The following is a 15,320-nucleotide window of genomic DNA, read 5'->3' as shown; positions in this document are numbered from 1 at the left end:
TGAGGCAAGTGTGATTCTTGGAATCAAACTGATTCAATCTACTGAAGGAATAACCTTGACTCAATCTCATTATATAGAGAAATCTATACTTGAGAAATATGGTTATTCACAGTGTAGAATTGCTAGTACACCCTATGATTCGAAAGTTGCCCTTGTCAAGAATACTTCAGGAGTGCCTGTGTCTCAGTTAAGGGATTCTCAGATTATTGGGAGCTTGCAGTATCTTGCTAACTGTACTAGACCAGATATTTCATATTATGTGTCTAAATTGGCTAGATATACAAGCTGTCCAAACAGAACTCATTGGGATGCTCTTGACAGAGTACTTAGATATCTAAAAGGCAAAATGTACCTTAGTTTACACTACAGGAGATTTCCTGGTGTGCTTGAAGGGTACAGTGATGCAAGTTGGATAGCTAAGAAGTCTGGTTCCAATGGAGTGACTGGATACGTGTTCAACTTGGCTGGTGGAGCAATATCCTGGAAGTCAAGAAGACAAACTATAGTTATTCGGTCTACTTTTGAGGCTGAGTTGTGTGCACTTGATGCCACAGGGACGGAGGCTGAATGGTTACACGGACTTATGTCTGCAATACCTGTAGTAAGCAGACCGCTTCCTGCTATTGCTATTCACTGTGATAGTCGAACAACTATCGACAAGATTAGCAGTAAAAAGCATAATGCTAAAACTAAGAGACACATCCAAGTTAGACTCAAGTTTATAAGGGGTTTAGTGACTGATAGGATCATAGCTATAGAGTTCATAGGAACTCAGAATAATATAGCTGATCCTCTTACTAAAGGACTGGAACCTGTAGTGGTCCTGAAGTCAAGGTTGGGGATGGGACTGTCAACCCATCATAATTCATCAACAGTGGGAACCCAATACACATGAGAGGAGATCCCTCGAAGTATATTCAATGGGTAATAACAAGCTGTAAGGATGAATTGGTAGTACCTTTGCTACATAGATGATACTATAGTATCTGAGTCTATCCCATGTAAACCTAGAAGGTATTGACACTGCTAGAAAAGCATGAGTGTTAAAACTCTGAATGGGGTCAAGTCATTTGACGAGATAGAGGCAGTATATCTCTGGAGATGCCCAACTAAGCAAATATAATTGTGTGGTCGCAATTAGAGGAAAGGCTTATTCCTTGAAATATTCGACGAACAGGATCGAGACAAGACCATTAATGTCTCAAAACCGTAGATTGGCACCATAGTCGTTGACTTGTCATCGTCTATGGAACATGGTTATACTAAACAGATTAAGATTCAAGGTGAAACATTCCATCTGAATCCGGTAGCCATTGAAGTAGAGGACTTAGGAGGGTTCAAACCCGGAAGGGTACCTACTCTAAAAGAAGTCATGATGAAAAACCTGATCGCATTTCTGTATGGATTTGTGGGGGATTGTTAGAAAAAATGGATTTTTAGATCATAGTTTTATTATGTTCTTGATAATAATCCTAAAATCTAATGATTGGAAGTTGTTCCATGATATGTGAACTTAAACTTTCATGTATGGTTTTAAGAATTTTTCTTAATGAAATCCATAGAGAAATAGAGTTGAAACTAGTAGCTTGTAAAAGCTTGAAATGGAGAATGTGTCATTTGTCCCACATTAAAAATAAATAAAGTGAGGATTTTATTTATTTGTGATTTAATTTTTTAATTAGAATTAATTTATCAGTCGGGCTGGGTTATTGTCTCTGTTGGGATTGATCACTTTGTAAGTGGGCTGAGTCAGATTCAATGAATCTGGACATGTAACTGATAAATAAAGATTCATAATTAAAAACATTAAAACTGATTTAATGTGTGGATTAAATACAAAAGCTGTTACATTTTATTTAAATTCAAAATCAGCAGTTTTGATTTATGTATTAAATGAGCAGTTTTGATTTCTGATATTAATGTATATTAAAGTCTATTAATGTCAAGGTTGTAAGTTACACTTAGCCTCTACTATAAATAGAGGGCCTAAGTTGTTGATGAAATACACCACACAACATTCTCTTCTCTTCTCTCTCTGCATTTTCTCTCCCAAAAACACAAGTTCGAAGTGTTGTAGGTTGGTTTTCCGGCGACTGAGGTGCTGGTCGAGGTGGAGGTTTTGTTGCTGCTGTTAACATAAACTCCGAGCTGTTTTATCCTGGTGGAGATATTGCACGCATCCCAAACGCAGCAGGTAAGGAGCAATATTCTCTTCAAGAGCAACCAGGACTTCGAGCAATGGTGACTCAGCTGTGATCATATTTTCTTGGCATTTTGTATCTGTGCACCATTATTTTCAGTCACTGTTGAAAGTTATGGTTTCGGGTACATCTTCGTTTCTCTCTTCGTTATTTCAGTTACTGATTTTGTTTACATGCATGCTTTGTTTTATTGACTGTGGTCTTGGCCTGGACTTGCTAAATTCTTCATACACTTGCCTCTGTGTTCAATATTTGTTAGTGAAATTTACAACAGTACATACATGCATGCTTAGACACATAAATGCACACACATACATACATATATACATACTCATATATTCTTATTTGTCATCCATTTAACATCTTCCTCACACACACATACACACACATACATACATAAATACATACTCATATATATTATTGTTTGTAATCAATTTAATACTGTATTCCAACACAATGAAATGACCAAATATTATATTAAATTATATGAAATAAAAAATAAAATAAACTATGTATACACATATGTACGATTTATACTTCAATATTAATAATTATGTGATATATCATATACTCCCACCATGCCATAGATTGTTAACATCGTTAAGGGAGTTTGTTGAGCAAATTAAATCATTTGACAATTGTACCCCCACATTAAAAATATTTAATTCACCTCGTCATTATTCATTTATTAAAAATTATCAATTGTTGTATAATTAATATGTACATACATACAATATATATATATATATATAAATTAATACAGAGAGACACACACACATATATATATAAATATACATACTCATATATTCTTATTTGTTATAAATCTAAACTTGTTATGAAATGAATAAATATTATATTAAATTCAATGAAATAAAAATAGAATAAAATATATATAAACATGTGTACGATTTATACTTCACTATTAATCATTCTATGACATATATCCTATACTATTATAAATTGTTAATTAATAGATATATATTTATTATATCATAATTCTTATAATTATTCATATTTAAATGAGTAAGATTAGAAAAAAATGAATTTAGTTTATTAATCTTAATAAATAATTATTTAGTCTCCGATAAAATAATTATAAAAATTAATCGAATTTGAAAAACCAAATCGACCAAATAACATGCAAGAAATTAATGAAAAATTAATTAATTAACTCGGGAATGTTTATTAACGCACAAATTCAACGAGACACAGCCTAACATTTAAGCAGATTCTATAGTTTTTAGCATTTATTTATTACTACTAGTCTCTTTGTTTTCACTAAAGAATCCTGGAAGCAAACGTGGCTCAGTTTCAGACACAAACATTGAAGAAACATTAAAGTTTTTCTCTTTATTATACTTGTCTAAACTCTAGATCTCTAACTCTGGCCACACGTACAACTTGAGCTTAGATACTCTCATACTTATATTGTTATTGTTATTACATATATGCAATATATATACACTCTCACATATTTCAAGAAAACTGACACTTTTTTCTTGTTCATAACTGGTTAATGTTGCAAGCTTAAACATGAAGTAAACACATGTTAATCTCCATCAGTTCTTGCACAAACCCTCTTCACCATGAATTCATATAGTGTCTCTATCTATACATATACAGAGGATACTAACTCATATAACAAAACAAGCCCTTTTCTTGGTTGATGATTATGTCAGTAGCTTTTGTAGTGTTTGAAACATGGTTTGAATGAATTGTTATGGTGATAATTTGAGTGAAATTGTACAAAAGGCTTGAGTTTTGTTTGAGAGTGAGGAGAATTATAGACACCATTTTTGTTTTGAAAATTTTGAAGTTGATTTGTGTAACTGGTTTTTGTGAAAAGATGGCATCAGGTAGCAGCAAAGCATCAATACAGTCACCAGGGCAACAACAGAATGAAAGCCACACTTCTGGTCAAGATCGAGGTCAGTTTTCGGGTACTCGAAATGTTAGAGAAACAGTTAGTAAGGCAGTTGCTCAGTACACTACTGATGCCAGGCTTCATGCTGTGTATGAGCAATCAGGAGAGTCTGGTAAATCTTTCGATTATTCGCAGTCTATTAAAACTGATATTAGTTCTGTACCTGAAGAACAAATTGTTGCTTATTTGTCTAAAATTCAAAGAGGAGGTCTTATTCAGCCTTTTGGTTGTATGGTTGCTGTTAATGAATCTACTTTTCAAGTTATTGGTTATAGTGAAAATGCAAGAGACATGCTTTGTCATTCCCCACAATCTGTCCCTAGTATTGAGAAACCGGAGATTATTAGAATTGGAGTTGATGTGAGAACACTTTTTACTCCTACGGGTGCAGCTTCATTGGAAAGATCCTTTAGGGCTCGTGAAATTGCGTTGTTGAACCCAATTTGGATTTATTGTAAGAATTCTAGAAAACCATTTTATGCAATTTTGCATAGGATTGATGTTGGGATTGTAATTGACTTGGAGCCTGCAAAGACAGAGGATCCTGCTTTGTCTATTGCTGGGGCTGTGCAGTCACAGAAGCTAGCAGTGCGTGCAATTTCACATCTGCAGTCACTTCCTAGTGGAGACATTAAGCTTTTATGTGATGCTGTTGTTCACAATGTGAAGCAGCTTACTGGATATGATAGGGTCATGGTTTATAAGTTTCATGATGACGAGCATGGTGAGGTACTAGCAGAGAGCAGAAGGCCGGATTTGGATCCTTATCTTGGATTACATTATCCTGCAACTGACATTCCTCAGGCTTCTAGGTTTTTGTTTCAGCAAAACCGGGTTAGGATGATTGTGAATTGTCATGCCACTTCAGTTCCTGTAATCCAGGATGATGGGCTTATGCAACCACTGTGTTTAGTTGGTTCAACTCTTAGGGCTCCTCATGGTTGCCATGCTCAGTACATGGCTAACATGGGATCAATTGCGTCATTGGCTATGGCAGTTATCGTTAATGCAAATGATGAGGAAGGTACGCGAAGGAGGAACTCTACCAGACTCTGGGGATTAGTTGTTTGTCATCACACTTCTGCTAGGAGCATTCCGTTCCCACTCCGCTATGCTTGTGAGTTTTTGATGCAGGCATTTGCACTTCAACTAAATATGGAATTGCGACTGGCATCCCAAATGTCGGAGAAACATGTACTAAAAACCCAAACCTTGTTGTGTGACATGCTCCTTCGAGACTCCCCTACAGGCATTGTGACAACAAGTCCTAGTATTATGGACCTTGTGAAGTGTGATGGTGCTGCACTATACTACCAAGGGAAGTACTGTCCATTAGGTGTGACCCCAACTGAAGTTCAGATAAAGGATGTTGTAGATTGGTTATTGGCTTTCCATGGGGATTCAACAGGGGTGAGCACTGATAGTTTGGCTGATGCTGGATATCCGGGTGCCGCATCACTTGGAAATGAAGTTTGTGGGATGGCTGTTGCTTATATCACCTCGAGGGATTTTTTGTTCTGGTTTCGGTCTCACACAGAAAAAGAGATCAAATGGGGAGGTGCAAAACATCATCCAGAGGACAAAGATGATGGTCAGATGATGCACCCGCGCTCATCATTCAAGGCATTTTTGGAAGTGGTGAAGGGTCGTAGTTTACCCTGGGAGAATGCTGAAATGGATGCAATCCATTCTTTGCGTCTTATTCTTCGAGACTCATTTAATAATGCCGAGGAGAGTAATCCTAAGACAACTGCACTTGCTAAGGTGGAAGATACCGAGTTGCAAACTATCAATGAGCTCAGTTCAGTTACTAGAGAAATGGTTAGACTGATAGAGACTGCGACCGCTCCCATATTTGCGGTGGATACCAATGGCTGCATAAATGGGTGGAATGCAAAGATTGCTGAATTGACAGGTTTGTCAGTTGTTGAAGCAATGGGAAAGTCCTTGGTTCACGATCTTGTTTATAAGGAATCAGAGGAAACCGTTCACAACCTGTTATATAATGCATTAAGAGGTACTTTTTCACATATGATATCTCATCCCTGTGTTTACATGTTCGTTAGCAAATATATGTCACATCTAAAGTCCGACGCATTATCAACACATTATGACTTCTTTTCTTAAAACTTGATTTAAACCACACATATAGAGATGTCTTTTTCTTCTTTCAAAGTCATTGAGATTCTGTGATACATGTAGTATCCATGGTTGAGTAAAAACTAAAAAAATGTCTACACCAGTATATCATAACAAGTTTTTTTTTTGCTAATTAGTATAACAAGTAAAGTTGTTTATGTTGAATATGTCCGAACCAATTCTTATTAATTCGTTTAATGGTGTAAATGTATAATGAATGCCTAATTATATAGTTGCATTGGTATTAAGGCTACTTATTCCTTGACCCACTATGATTAAAATTGCTTTAGTTCCCATCAAAAACCTTATTATTGCCTTCTAATAAGGTTCTTGTCTGTTACTTAATATTCTCCTTTACAAGACAGAACTTGACAAGAGGTTGGTACTTATAGCAGTCAACATTAAAAATCCACCTGCGAACCTTACTAAAGCAACCTACAGCATTAGTTCTTCCACATCAGTGTAATTACTACTGTCCAGTTCACTTACTTTGAGGTAGGAGCTTATATGTAATCTACTAAATAGTATTTTTTTTCCAAGCCTCATTGTCGTGATTTGCCTAATTTTGAATAAAGAGGAATAATGGGAATTTTGAGTACATTTCATATTGGCCAGCCCACTAGTACAAATTTGAATTGTTTCTTGTTGATTGTCATGTTTTATACTAAGTCAGATTACCGCAGGTGAGGAAGAAAAAAATGTTGAGATAAAACTGAAGACAGTTAATACGGAACAAGATAAGGCTATCTTTGTTGTTGTGAATGCTTGTTCTAGCAAAGACTACACAGACAATATAGTTGGGGTGTGCTTTGTTGGTCAGGATGTTACTGTTCAGAAAGTGGTAATGGATAAATTTATCAACATACAAGGTGATTACAAGGCTATTGTTCATAGTCCCAACCCTCTAATTCCACCAATATTTGCTTCAGATGAGAACACATGTTGCTCAGAGTGGAACAGGGCAATGGAAAAACTCACTGGTTTGGGCAGAGGGGACGTCATCGGGAAGGTGCTGGTTGGGGACGTTTTTGGCAGTTGTTGTCGGCTTAAGGGCCCAGATGCTCTTACAAAATTCATGATCATCCTACATAGTGCAATAGGTGGACAGGAAACGGATAAATACCCTTTTTCATTTTTTGACCAGAGTGGAAAGTTCGTGCAAGCTCTTTTGACTGCACATAAGAGGGTTAATATGGAAGGCCAGGTCATTGGAGCTTTCTGTTTCCTGCAGATTGCAAGTCCAGAGCTGCAGCAAGCTTTAGAAGTGCAGAGGCAACATGAAAATAAATCGTATGGAAGAATGAAAGAGTTGGCTTACATATGCCAAGAAATAAAAAAACCCCTAAGCGGCATACGATTTACTAATTCTCTTCTTGAAGCTACAAATTTGACTGAAGATCAGAAACAGTTTCTTGAAACTAGTGCTGCCTGTGAGAAACAGATGTTAAAGATTATAAAGGATGTCAATCTGGAGCAGATTGATGACAGGTCTGTTCTTGTCCAAATTTCATTGCAAAAACTAAAGATAGTGAACACTAATGCATACCATTCTTGTCAAACATTCTAGTATAGATTACGTACATATAGCATACTGCATTGGAAGGTTTTAATGTACACTAGGTAATAGCAATGCTCTACTGAAAATTTCAAATATTTTATGAAGCAAACAGGGGACTTAAAGTACTGTATACCAGGTGGTATGCACCTTTTAACTAAAGCATACATAGGGTAACAGATTGTAAACAAGTCAAACTGTTAATTCGTAAGGTACAATATTGAAACTAGTTTTACATCCCTAAGCTTCAGCGGACACTTTTTTTTGATAGAAACTTGTCACTGTTCAAACTTGTAGAAATTAGGGGCTCCAACTTTCTGCTTATTATAATATGCGAGTGCCAAAAAAACTTTTGTTGCCACTACATTGCGGTACATTAAACATAAAAGTAGCACTTTTGGTATTTTGGAAACATTTTAATTTCAGTTCATCACTCATACATGTTTCATGTTCTATCCCCATAATTATTAGCTAATATGAATAAGTTTTGAGTTAAGCTTACCCTTATATTCATTTCTGATGTTAGTTCATTAGAGCTTGAAAAGGCAGACTTCTTGCTTGGGGGTGTCATAGATGCTGTAGTTAGCCAAGGAATGTTAATGCTGAGGGAAAAAGGTTTGCAACTAATTTGTGATATTCCAGAGGAAATCAAAACACTATGCGTGTATGGTGATCAAATAAGAATACAACAGGTCTTAGCAAATTTTCTGTTGCATATGGTGCGTTATTCCCCAGCTCCACAAGGTTGGGTAGAAATTCAAGTTCAAATTAGTTTGAAGCAAATTTCAAATGGAATCACCAATATGCGCAGTGAATTTAGGTATACATCTTGGAATTGCTTTACAGATTCTTTTAATGCTGGTGATATAATGCTAGCATCAATATACATTTAGTTTTTGCTTTATTGATCCTGAAGTTGCTTACATGATCCATTCTTCTTAGAACAATTAATTGACAATAATGTCAGGCATGAACTGAAACTGAACCTCATGAAATCACGAACTTGGGGACATAACATGGATCAGCCAGGCTTATAGATCACTTTTATTGTACTCTTGCGATATGCAATGGTGTTCACTGTGAATCATGTCATTTTCCTGAAGCATAGCCTAAATTCCAACATACCAATGATATTAGTTATTATGATTTGCTTCTGAAAATAGTAAGTAGCTCGTATTGTGTTATATCTGGTGAACAATGTTAGCAAATTTACCGTGGGATTAGAAACACTCTATTGCTTTAATTTTTCTGCATGTTTATTAGTAATTAGTTTTACTCTGGTTGAATTTTACTGTTAATTACCTTTTATATGTTACCTTTCTATTCATGTAAATCTACTTCTTTCCCGAAATGTATTAAATATCTCTATATATGGGAGGCGTTTCTAGATGTTCTGTAATCAGAATATATTCGAGTATACTATGGTCTTGTAGCTTTGTTAGCAACAGCTGCTTAGTCCTGAATACAAGTAATTGAAAGTTGCTCAAGTCATAATGAATATTTGACAAATGGAATAAAATTGATAGGGAAAGCAAGACCTTTTTAGTAGACATAGCTGAGGGAGGAATCTATGTTTCAAAAGACAACTGATTGAGATACACTATTGGTGGTCCTTTTCTTCCTTGCTCTCTTTCTTCCATGCTAGTTATTGATCCATTCTTTTTTCTTTTGGATTAATGTTATGGCTAGCGCAGGTTCCCTATTATTCTTATTATCCATATTTCACAATTGGTTTACTATTAAATAATGGAGTAATGTAATATTAAAATATGTGATTAAAAAACAGTCAAGCGTCTGTTCAAATTAGTGGATCTTCTAGAGTTTTACCCGTACATTTTTGTGTAGTGTTTATTTTGCTGCAGATAGCTCAGTAGGACAGTAACTTTATACAGGACCTAAAATGGCGATATGTTCCATTATAGAAAAATGCAATGTTTGCTTCTTTTTTTGTTCCTTGTAATTCATAATGTTGAATTTCTTTTACCTTCTTGTCTAATTATATCTTGTTCTAGAGTTGATCATACCTTAGAGGAAGAGCTTGCAATGGCATATATGTCATTTGTACTTGAATTAAACTGCATGCCTATATTTCCTATACAGGCTTTTAACCTACTGATCGTGCTATCTTTCCCCTATAGCAGCCACACAAGTTTCCAAATATAAATAAATAATAAATTTGTAAGTTTCAAAAAAATTAATTGTTAATGAAGTTCCGGTATGATTTCTTTGAAGTTGGATCTTCAGAGGAACCACCTAGGTACTTCTAGCAGTAGATTAGAAGTAAAGTATGTGTACATCTTATCCTTTCCGGTTTCCATACTGTTTTAATAGTTCTAATATATTTTTACAAGGGGGGGGGGAGTAATCGAACCCTAAACCTCTTACAATGCTAGGAATTAATTCTCTTGGTTTGGTGACTTGTATTAACTTGACAAATTGACTTATACTGTGAAGGATTGTCTGCCCTGGCGAAGGCCTTCCATCTGAACTGATTCAAGACATGTTTAATAGCAGCACATGGGTGACCGAGGAAGGTCTAGGATTGAGCATGTCCAGAAAAATTTTAAAGCTTATGGACGGTGATGTCCAATATATCAGAGAGGCAGAAAGATGTTACTTCCATATAATTATAGAACTTCCCGTAAGTCAAAATAGTCCGGGTAATGTGGGATAGGTGGCTAAATTATCTCTATGTTTAGTTTGGATGAAACCCTCTAACAAGGTATGGCGGCAGCCTTCTATTGTAGTTAAATGCAAAGCTTTTTAATATAGTGTCATTCAAAATACTCACTTGCTTGCAGAAGTGCAAACTTTCACATATAGGAATCAGAATTTTATATAGGCTAAGCTATTATCCAGTCGGTATGAGGAACTGTTTATGACCAAGAAGAGATCCAGTAATTGCAGTGTGTAGAAATCCATGCCAAAAGCTATTCATGTTTGCTTAATTGTGAATGCTTCAGGAGGACTACATTGCAGCCATATACATATGTACCAGAAACATCATCTGACTTCTTAGTATGTAACATGTACTTTCTGGACTTCATATACCGTCTGTAATCCTTTGCTCCATTGTGTAATAAGGCTATTATGCTCTAACTCTTTTCCCCATCTAATGTTGAGTGTTTCAAAGTTGGCAAGTTATTATCTTTTGTTTGTAATGTTGTATGTTTTCTTTAACAGTTCCAGTCTACTTCGGTGCTAACAAAAGTATTAGGGCCCGTTTGTTTCCCCACTTATAAATTACCTACGGTTTATTAGTTCGTAATAATTTATCGACAAGTGTTTATCTACCCTATTTATAATAAGTCGAATTTACAACTTTTTCTCAACTTATTTTAATTTTTCGTTTTTTATGAACTTTAATTTTAAAATATATATTTTTAAATGTTAATTTAATTTACCATTCATGAATTAAGATAATTATATTTTAAAAATTATTTATATTAATTGATTTAAGTAAAAAAGAAAGTCTTTAAAATTATCTAAACGATTATATAACTTCTAAACATTCATTTATTTATTTATCACTTTCCGAAACGGGTACTTATTTAAGCATATTCAATTGTCCAAACTGTATAGTCCAATCTTATCCATAGATGATGTTCCATAGATGTAAATTTTCAAAGCAAAAAAAAACAATACAGTAATAGTGAATTTAATCCCAAGTACTATTCAAGTCTACATGTAGTACAGACCATTTTAATAATTGCCAAGACAGATTCAAACATTCCATCAGAGCTTAGGTACGAAGTAAAAATCGAATTGCAGCGACTGCATCACCTTTGTGCTCACGCAATGTCCTCTCGGCCACCTTTCTGTCCATCTGTAGGCAGAATTAAAAATTTCATCAAGAGATTTACAGATAATTTATATGAACAAACATAAATGTTCATGAGGAGGCTAACCTCGAGTTCATTTGCAATAATATCAACTTCAGCAGGATTTATCTTGACGGCCGCCAATTCTCTTTCTCTACAAGAAACCAAACAATAATTAGATTACAAACTGTTGAGCAAATAAAGAAAACATGGAATATTAAACATATGGAATTAATTAGGAAAAAGCAATGGTTCTAGCTTCGAGACATACATATATACTAAAGGACCCATTGGCAATTACCTTTTTTTTTTACCAACAGTAGCACATGTCTCACTGTAAAACAAATTACTTCCCCATATAACGTAATAAAATTGCAAATTAAATCACCAAGTGGCCTAGTGCGCAATTATTGCTCGATTGGTCTGGTTATCCATCTATCTTCAAGCTTTCATATATTTTGTAATTGATGTATTAGAAAGTATCACGAAAGGCACAAGGCAGAATCAGTTGGTTGTTTCGCCATCCCAATCAACGAGCCTGTTTTCAATAAATTTGGATTCACATGTTCTCCTATTGCTTAGAGGTTCCATCGTTCCCATCGCTTATTACTTAATGTTTAGGTCTGATTTCTACAATGGAGCTCATAGTGAAACTTTTTCTTGAGCCAATTTTCTTTGTCTTTATTGGCTCCAAGTCTAGATCACATTCCGTGAATCGAGAGGAGAAGCCTACTCATCCATCAGTTCCTCTCCTAGACCGGCACAGTTTTACGAAGAGTCTAAGCACAGTTTCTTCGCGTTAATCATTGCTGATTGGGAAAAATAAATACTTCCCCGTTTATTTTGTCCACGGACAAGAATTCATGTTTTGTTCAATCATATAATATAAAATAATATATACTTAAAATAATGCATTACTTTTGTGATAAACTAACTTCTTAATCTACCATATTACCTAAATGTAGGACAACCACATTTCAAAACGTGGCCATTAAAAACGAAGCAAACTAAGCCAACAACAATTTACAGGTTAAGTAGACAGGAAAGAAAACACCCTATTAAAATGAGAAGAAAATCCAGACATAATATTTTTTTTTGGTCAGAATCCAGACATAATTCGATTATAAACATAATTGTTTAAAACAACATATGAGCAGTCGGGATATATGTCTAACTATTAAGACTCAAAAGCCTAAAATTTCTACCTATGCATTAAAATACAATAAAAAGCTCTCTTTTTCTTCTTCTTTTTTTATATAGATAACGTGGTTAACAAAACATAGGTACTTAAAAGCTTACGCAAGGTTATGTCTCGGATAACATGCCGTGATCTTATTATCATATTACTATATAGATAAACCACACAAACTGGTCTTTCACATTATAAATGGTGCAGGTTAAAATGGTATCAGGCTTAGCATAGTGGATCTCCTCGTAGTAACAATTGGTAATAAGTGTTTGAGGAGTCAAGCCTCGGTATATAACTAAACACATATGTGCTTGAGTATTTAAATTTCTGCAATTGACCTTAACCTTAACAAAAGTCTACGCCTAAAAAGTAATATTGGTGCAATTGTTTCTTGTCTTGGTAAGTGCTTACCACGAACTTTTAAGATGATCTCGAGTTATTTATTGATCTAATCATGATTCAAATTATCACGAAATCACAGGCTCATAGCACATATGACCAACCCAGACGAAAACTCAGTTTGTCAGTGTTACACCTAACAAGCAAGTTAGCATAAAACTTCAAAAGGCCCAAAAGATTCATCTGATTGTTGATGAAGTAACCAACAGTTTTGGCAATCATTTTTTCCTTGGAAGTGTGAGATGAATCATCTAGAGCAGAATTTTACTCGTGACAAAAGAAATTAAGTGAACTAATCCTAGCAATAATATCGTATTCTTCAAGTCTAGACCTTATTTATTTTGCCTAAAGCCAGCTTATCAGCTACAAATAGAATCCCAAACATGAAATACGTACAATATAGGTAATTTAGGATTTAACCACCTGCTTTTAAACATATCAAACACAAAATACAAATTACAATCAATACACAAAACAAAAACAAACAAATTATACAAATACGAGCGGGGAGAGAGTGAAGAACCTGAGCTTCATAGCATTCAAATCAGCTTCTTTCGACGCAGAAATCGACGCCATAGCCTGCTCACAAACACAATCAACAACTAAATATACAGAGCATCCGGGGAGGGTAAAATGTACGCAAATCTCGAAAAAAATATACATGAAAAAATATAAGGGAGAAATAATTAGTAAAAAGAAGGTACCTCTTGAACACGAGTAGAATCAAGCTGACGATCTTCAACATGGTCAGTGAGCTTATCAAGTGCTTTGCTTTGTTGTTGCAAATCCTTTGAATCTTCAACTCTCTCTATGTTCCCTTCTTCACCCATTCCTATTCCTCCCCCTGCACTTTCCATCTCTCTCTCTCTCTCTATCTCTCTCTCTCTCTCTCTCTCAACACACAGCTATCTGTATATCGGCAAAGATTTGTTGTATGTAGCCCTAGCTTCCGGCAATAGGATCGGGTTGAAATAAGTGCACGTTTGGGCGACCCGAAACAGTAAAACCCTTACACCCGGACAGAAGAAAAAATTAATATTACAGTAACTTTTACAGATTTTATAAATATTAATGGATAAATTAATTAATTAAAGAGAAATTAATTAATTAATGGATAAATTTATAAATATTACAGTAACTTTTAGAGATTTTATATTAAATTAAATTAAATTTATTTATGTACATATAAATGAAATAAATAATTCTAATTTATGTATTATATTTGCTTCCAAGTATATTAGTTTAAACACTAAGGTCTCGTTTATTTTGATGTAATTCAACTGTGTAATTTGGAGTTCATTAGATTATAAAATAATTCCACTGTTTGGTTTAATATATTCTAAATTGGACCAAGGAAGTTGAAATTACATGATATTTGTAGTTTCTACAAAATATAGAAATTTAGTTACCAAACCCAAACATGTCATTTAATACTTATCAAATTCAATTACATAATCACTAATTACATGATAATAAACCAAACACATACATTTTTAAATACAGTATAACTTATAGCAGTAATTTAAATATAAAAAATATCAAGTTCCCATGTAACTATAAAATTGATGAAGCAAACGAGGCCCGATACACTAACTACATTAAAGATAATTAGTGATTTTTTGAATAGTTTGTAAGCAACTCTTAAATTTTTTGAATTTAAGGTTAGAACTCAGTTTAAAATGAATTTAAGGTTTAAGGAATAAGAAATGTTAGAATTCAGTTTAAAATGAATTTAAGGTTTAAGGAAAAATAAATGACAAACAACTGTAATTATATAATTTTAATAAAATACTCAGTCAATATGAATTATTAATTTATGATGTTATTAAATTGTATTAACTTAAATCCCGTGCGATGCACGAGTTGTGTTAATATTTAACTTTTTTATTTATTTCCTATTATTATAATTTTAAAATATGTATATAAATATATAAATAATTACAATTTTTTAATAAAAACAATAGGATAACCAATTGTCGTAATTTAATAGGATAAATAGACTATATTAATTTAACAATTTAGTAATTTAGCAGCACTATTTGGTGTACAAAATTGTGTACAAATTTTTGTACATAATGACATGTGTTGGATT

The 15,320-nt window shown here is 34.1% G+C and overlaps 2 protein-coding genes across 3 annotated transcripts; one reads left to right on the top strand and one right to left on the bottom strand.

The window, feature by feature from the left end:
- The first annotated feature begins 3,550 nt into the window (after positions 1–3,550).
- On the top strand, positions 3,551–10,963 carry LOC141677519 (phytochrome B-like). Of its 2 annotated transcripts, XM_074483491.1 has the most exons (5): positions 3,551–6,142; positions 6,948–7,752; positions 8,346–8,639; positions 10,274–10,541; positions 10,621–10,963. In XM_074483491.1, the coding sequence occupies exons 1-4, from the start codon at positions 4,048–4,050 to the stop codon at positions 10,491–10,493; spliced, it is 3,414 nt and encodes a 1,137-aa protein (XP_074339592.1). In that variant the 5' UTR covers positions 3,551–4,047; the 3' UTR covers positions 10,494–10,541; positions 10,621–10,963. The 2 variants fall into 2 exon arrangements, with proteins under 2 accessions (XP_074339592.1, XP_074339590.1); XM_074483489.1 differs by having other exon boundaries at positions 3,552–6,142; positions 10,274–10,963.
- Positions 10,964–11,366: 403 nt separating this feature from the next.
- Positions 11,367–14,169, bottom strand: LOC141676572 (uncharacterized). The gene is made up of 4 exons (XM_074482246.1): positions 13,933–14,169; positions 13,752–13,807; positions 11,728–11,794; positions 11,367–11,645 (listed from the first exon to the last, which is right to left on the bottom strand). The coding sequence occupies exons 1-4, from the start codon at positions 14,083–14,085 to the stop codon at positions 11,562–11,564; spliced, it is 360 nt and encodes a 119-aa protein (XP_074338347.1). The 5' UTR covers positions 14,086–14,169; the 3' UTR covers positions 11,367–11,561.
- Positions 14,170–15,320: the final 1,151 nt, after the last annotated feature.

Source organism: Apium graveolens, chromosome 8, assembly GCF_009905375.1.
Source record: "Apium graveolens cultivar Ventura chromosome 8, ASM990537v1, whole genome shotgun sequence".
In the NCBI taxonomy this organism is placed as follows: Eukaryota; Viridiplantae; Streptophyta; class Magnoliopsida; order Apiales; family Apiaceae; genus Apium; species Apium graveolens.
This window is presented reverse-complemented; position numbering and strand designations above follow the sequence as displayed.

Excerpts from the sequence above, each read along its gene's own strand:
- LOC141676572 (XM_074482246.1), bottom strand. The coding sequence starts at position 14,085 with ATGGAAAGTGCAGGGGGAGGAATAGGAATGGGTGAAGAAGGGAACATA. Across the intron at positions 13,808-13,932 it reads ATTCTACTCGTGTTCAAGAG|GCTATGGCGTCGATTTCTGC; the intron begins GTACCTTCTTTT and ends GTTTGTGAGCAG. Across the intron at positions 11,646-11,727 it reads TTATTGCAAATGAACTCGAG|ATGGACAGAAAGGTGGCCGA; the intron begins GTTAGCCTCCTC and ends TTCTGCCTACAG.
- LOC141677519 (XM_074483491.1), top strand. The coding sequence starts at position 4,048 with ATGGCATCAGGTAGCAGCAAAGCATCAATACAGTCACCAGGGCAACAA. Across the intron at positions 6,143-6,947 it reads GTTATATAATGCATTAAGAG|GTGAGGAAGAAAAAAATGTT; the intron begins GTACTTTTTCAC and ends AGATTACCGCAG. Across the intron at positions 8,640-10,273 it reads AATATGCGCAGTGAATTTAG|GATTGTCTGCCCTGGCGAAG; the intron begins GTATACATCTTG and ends TATACTGTGAAG.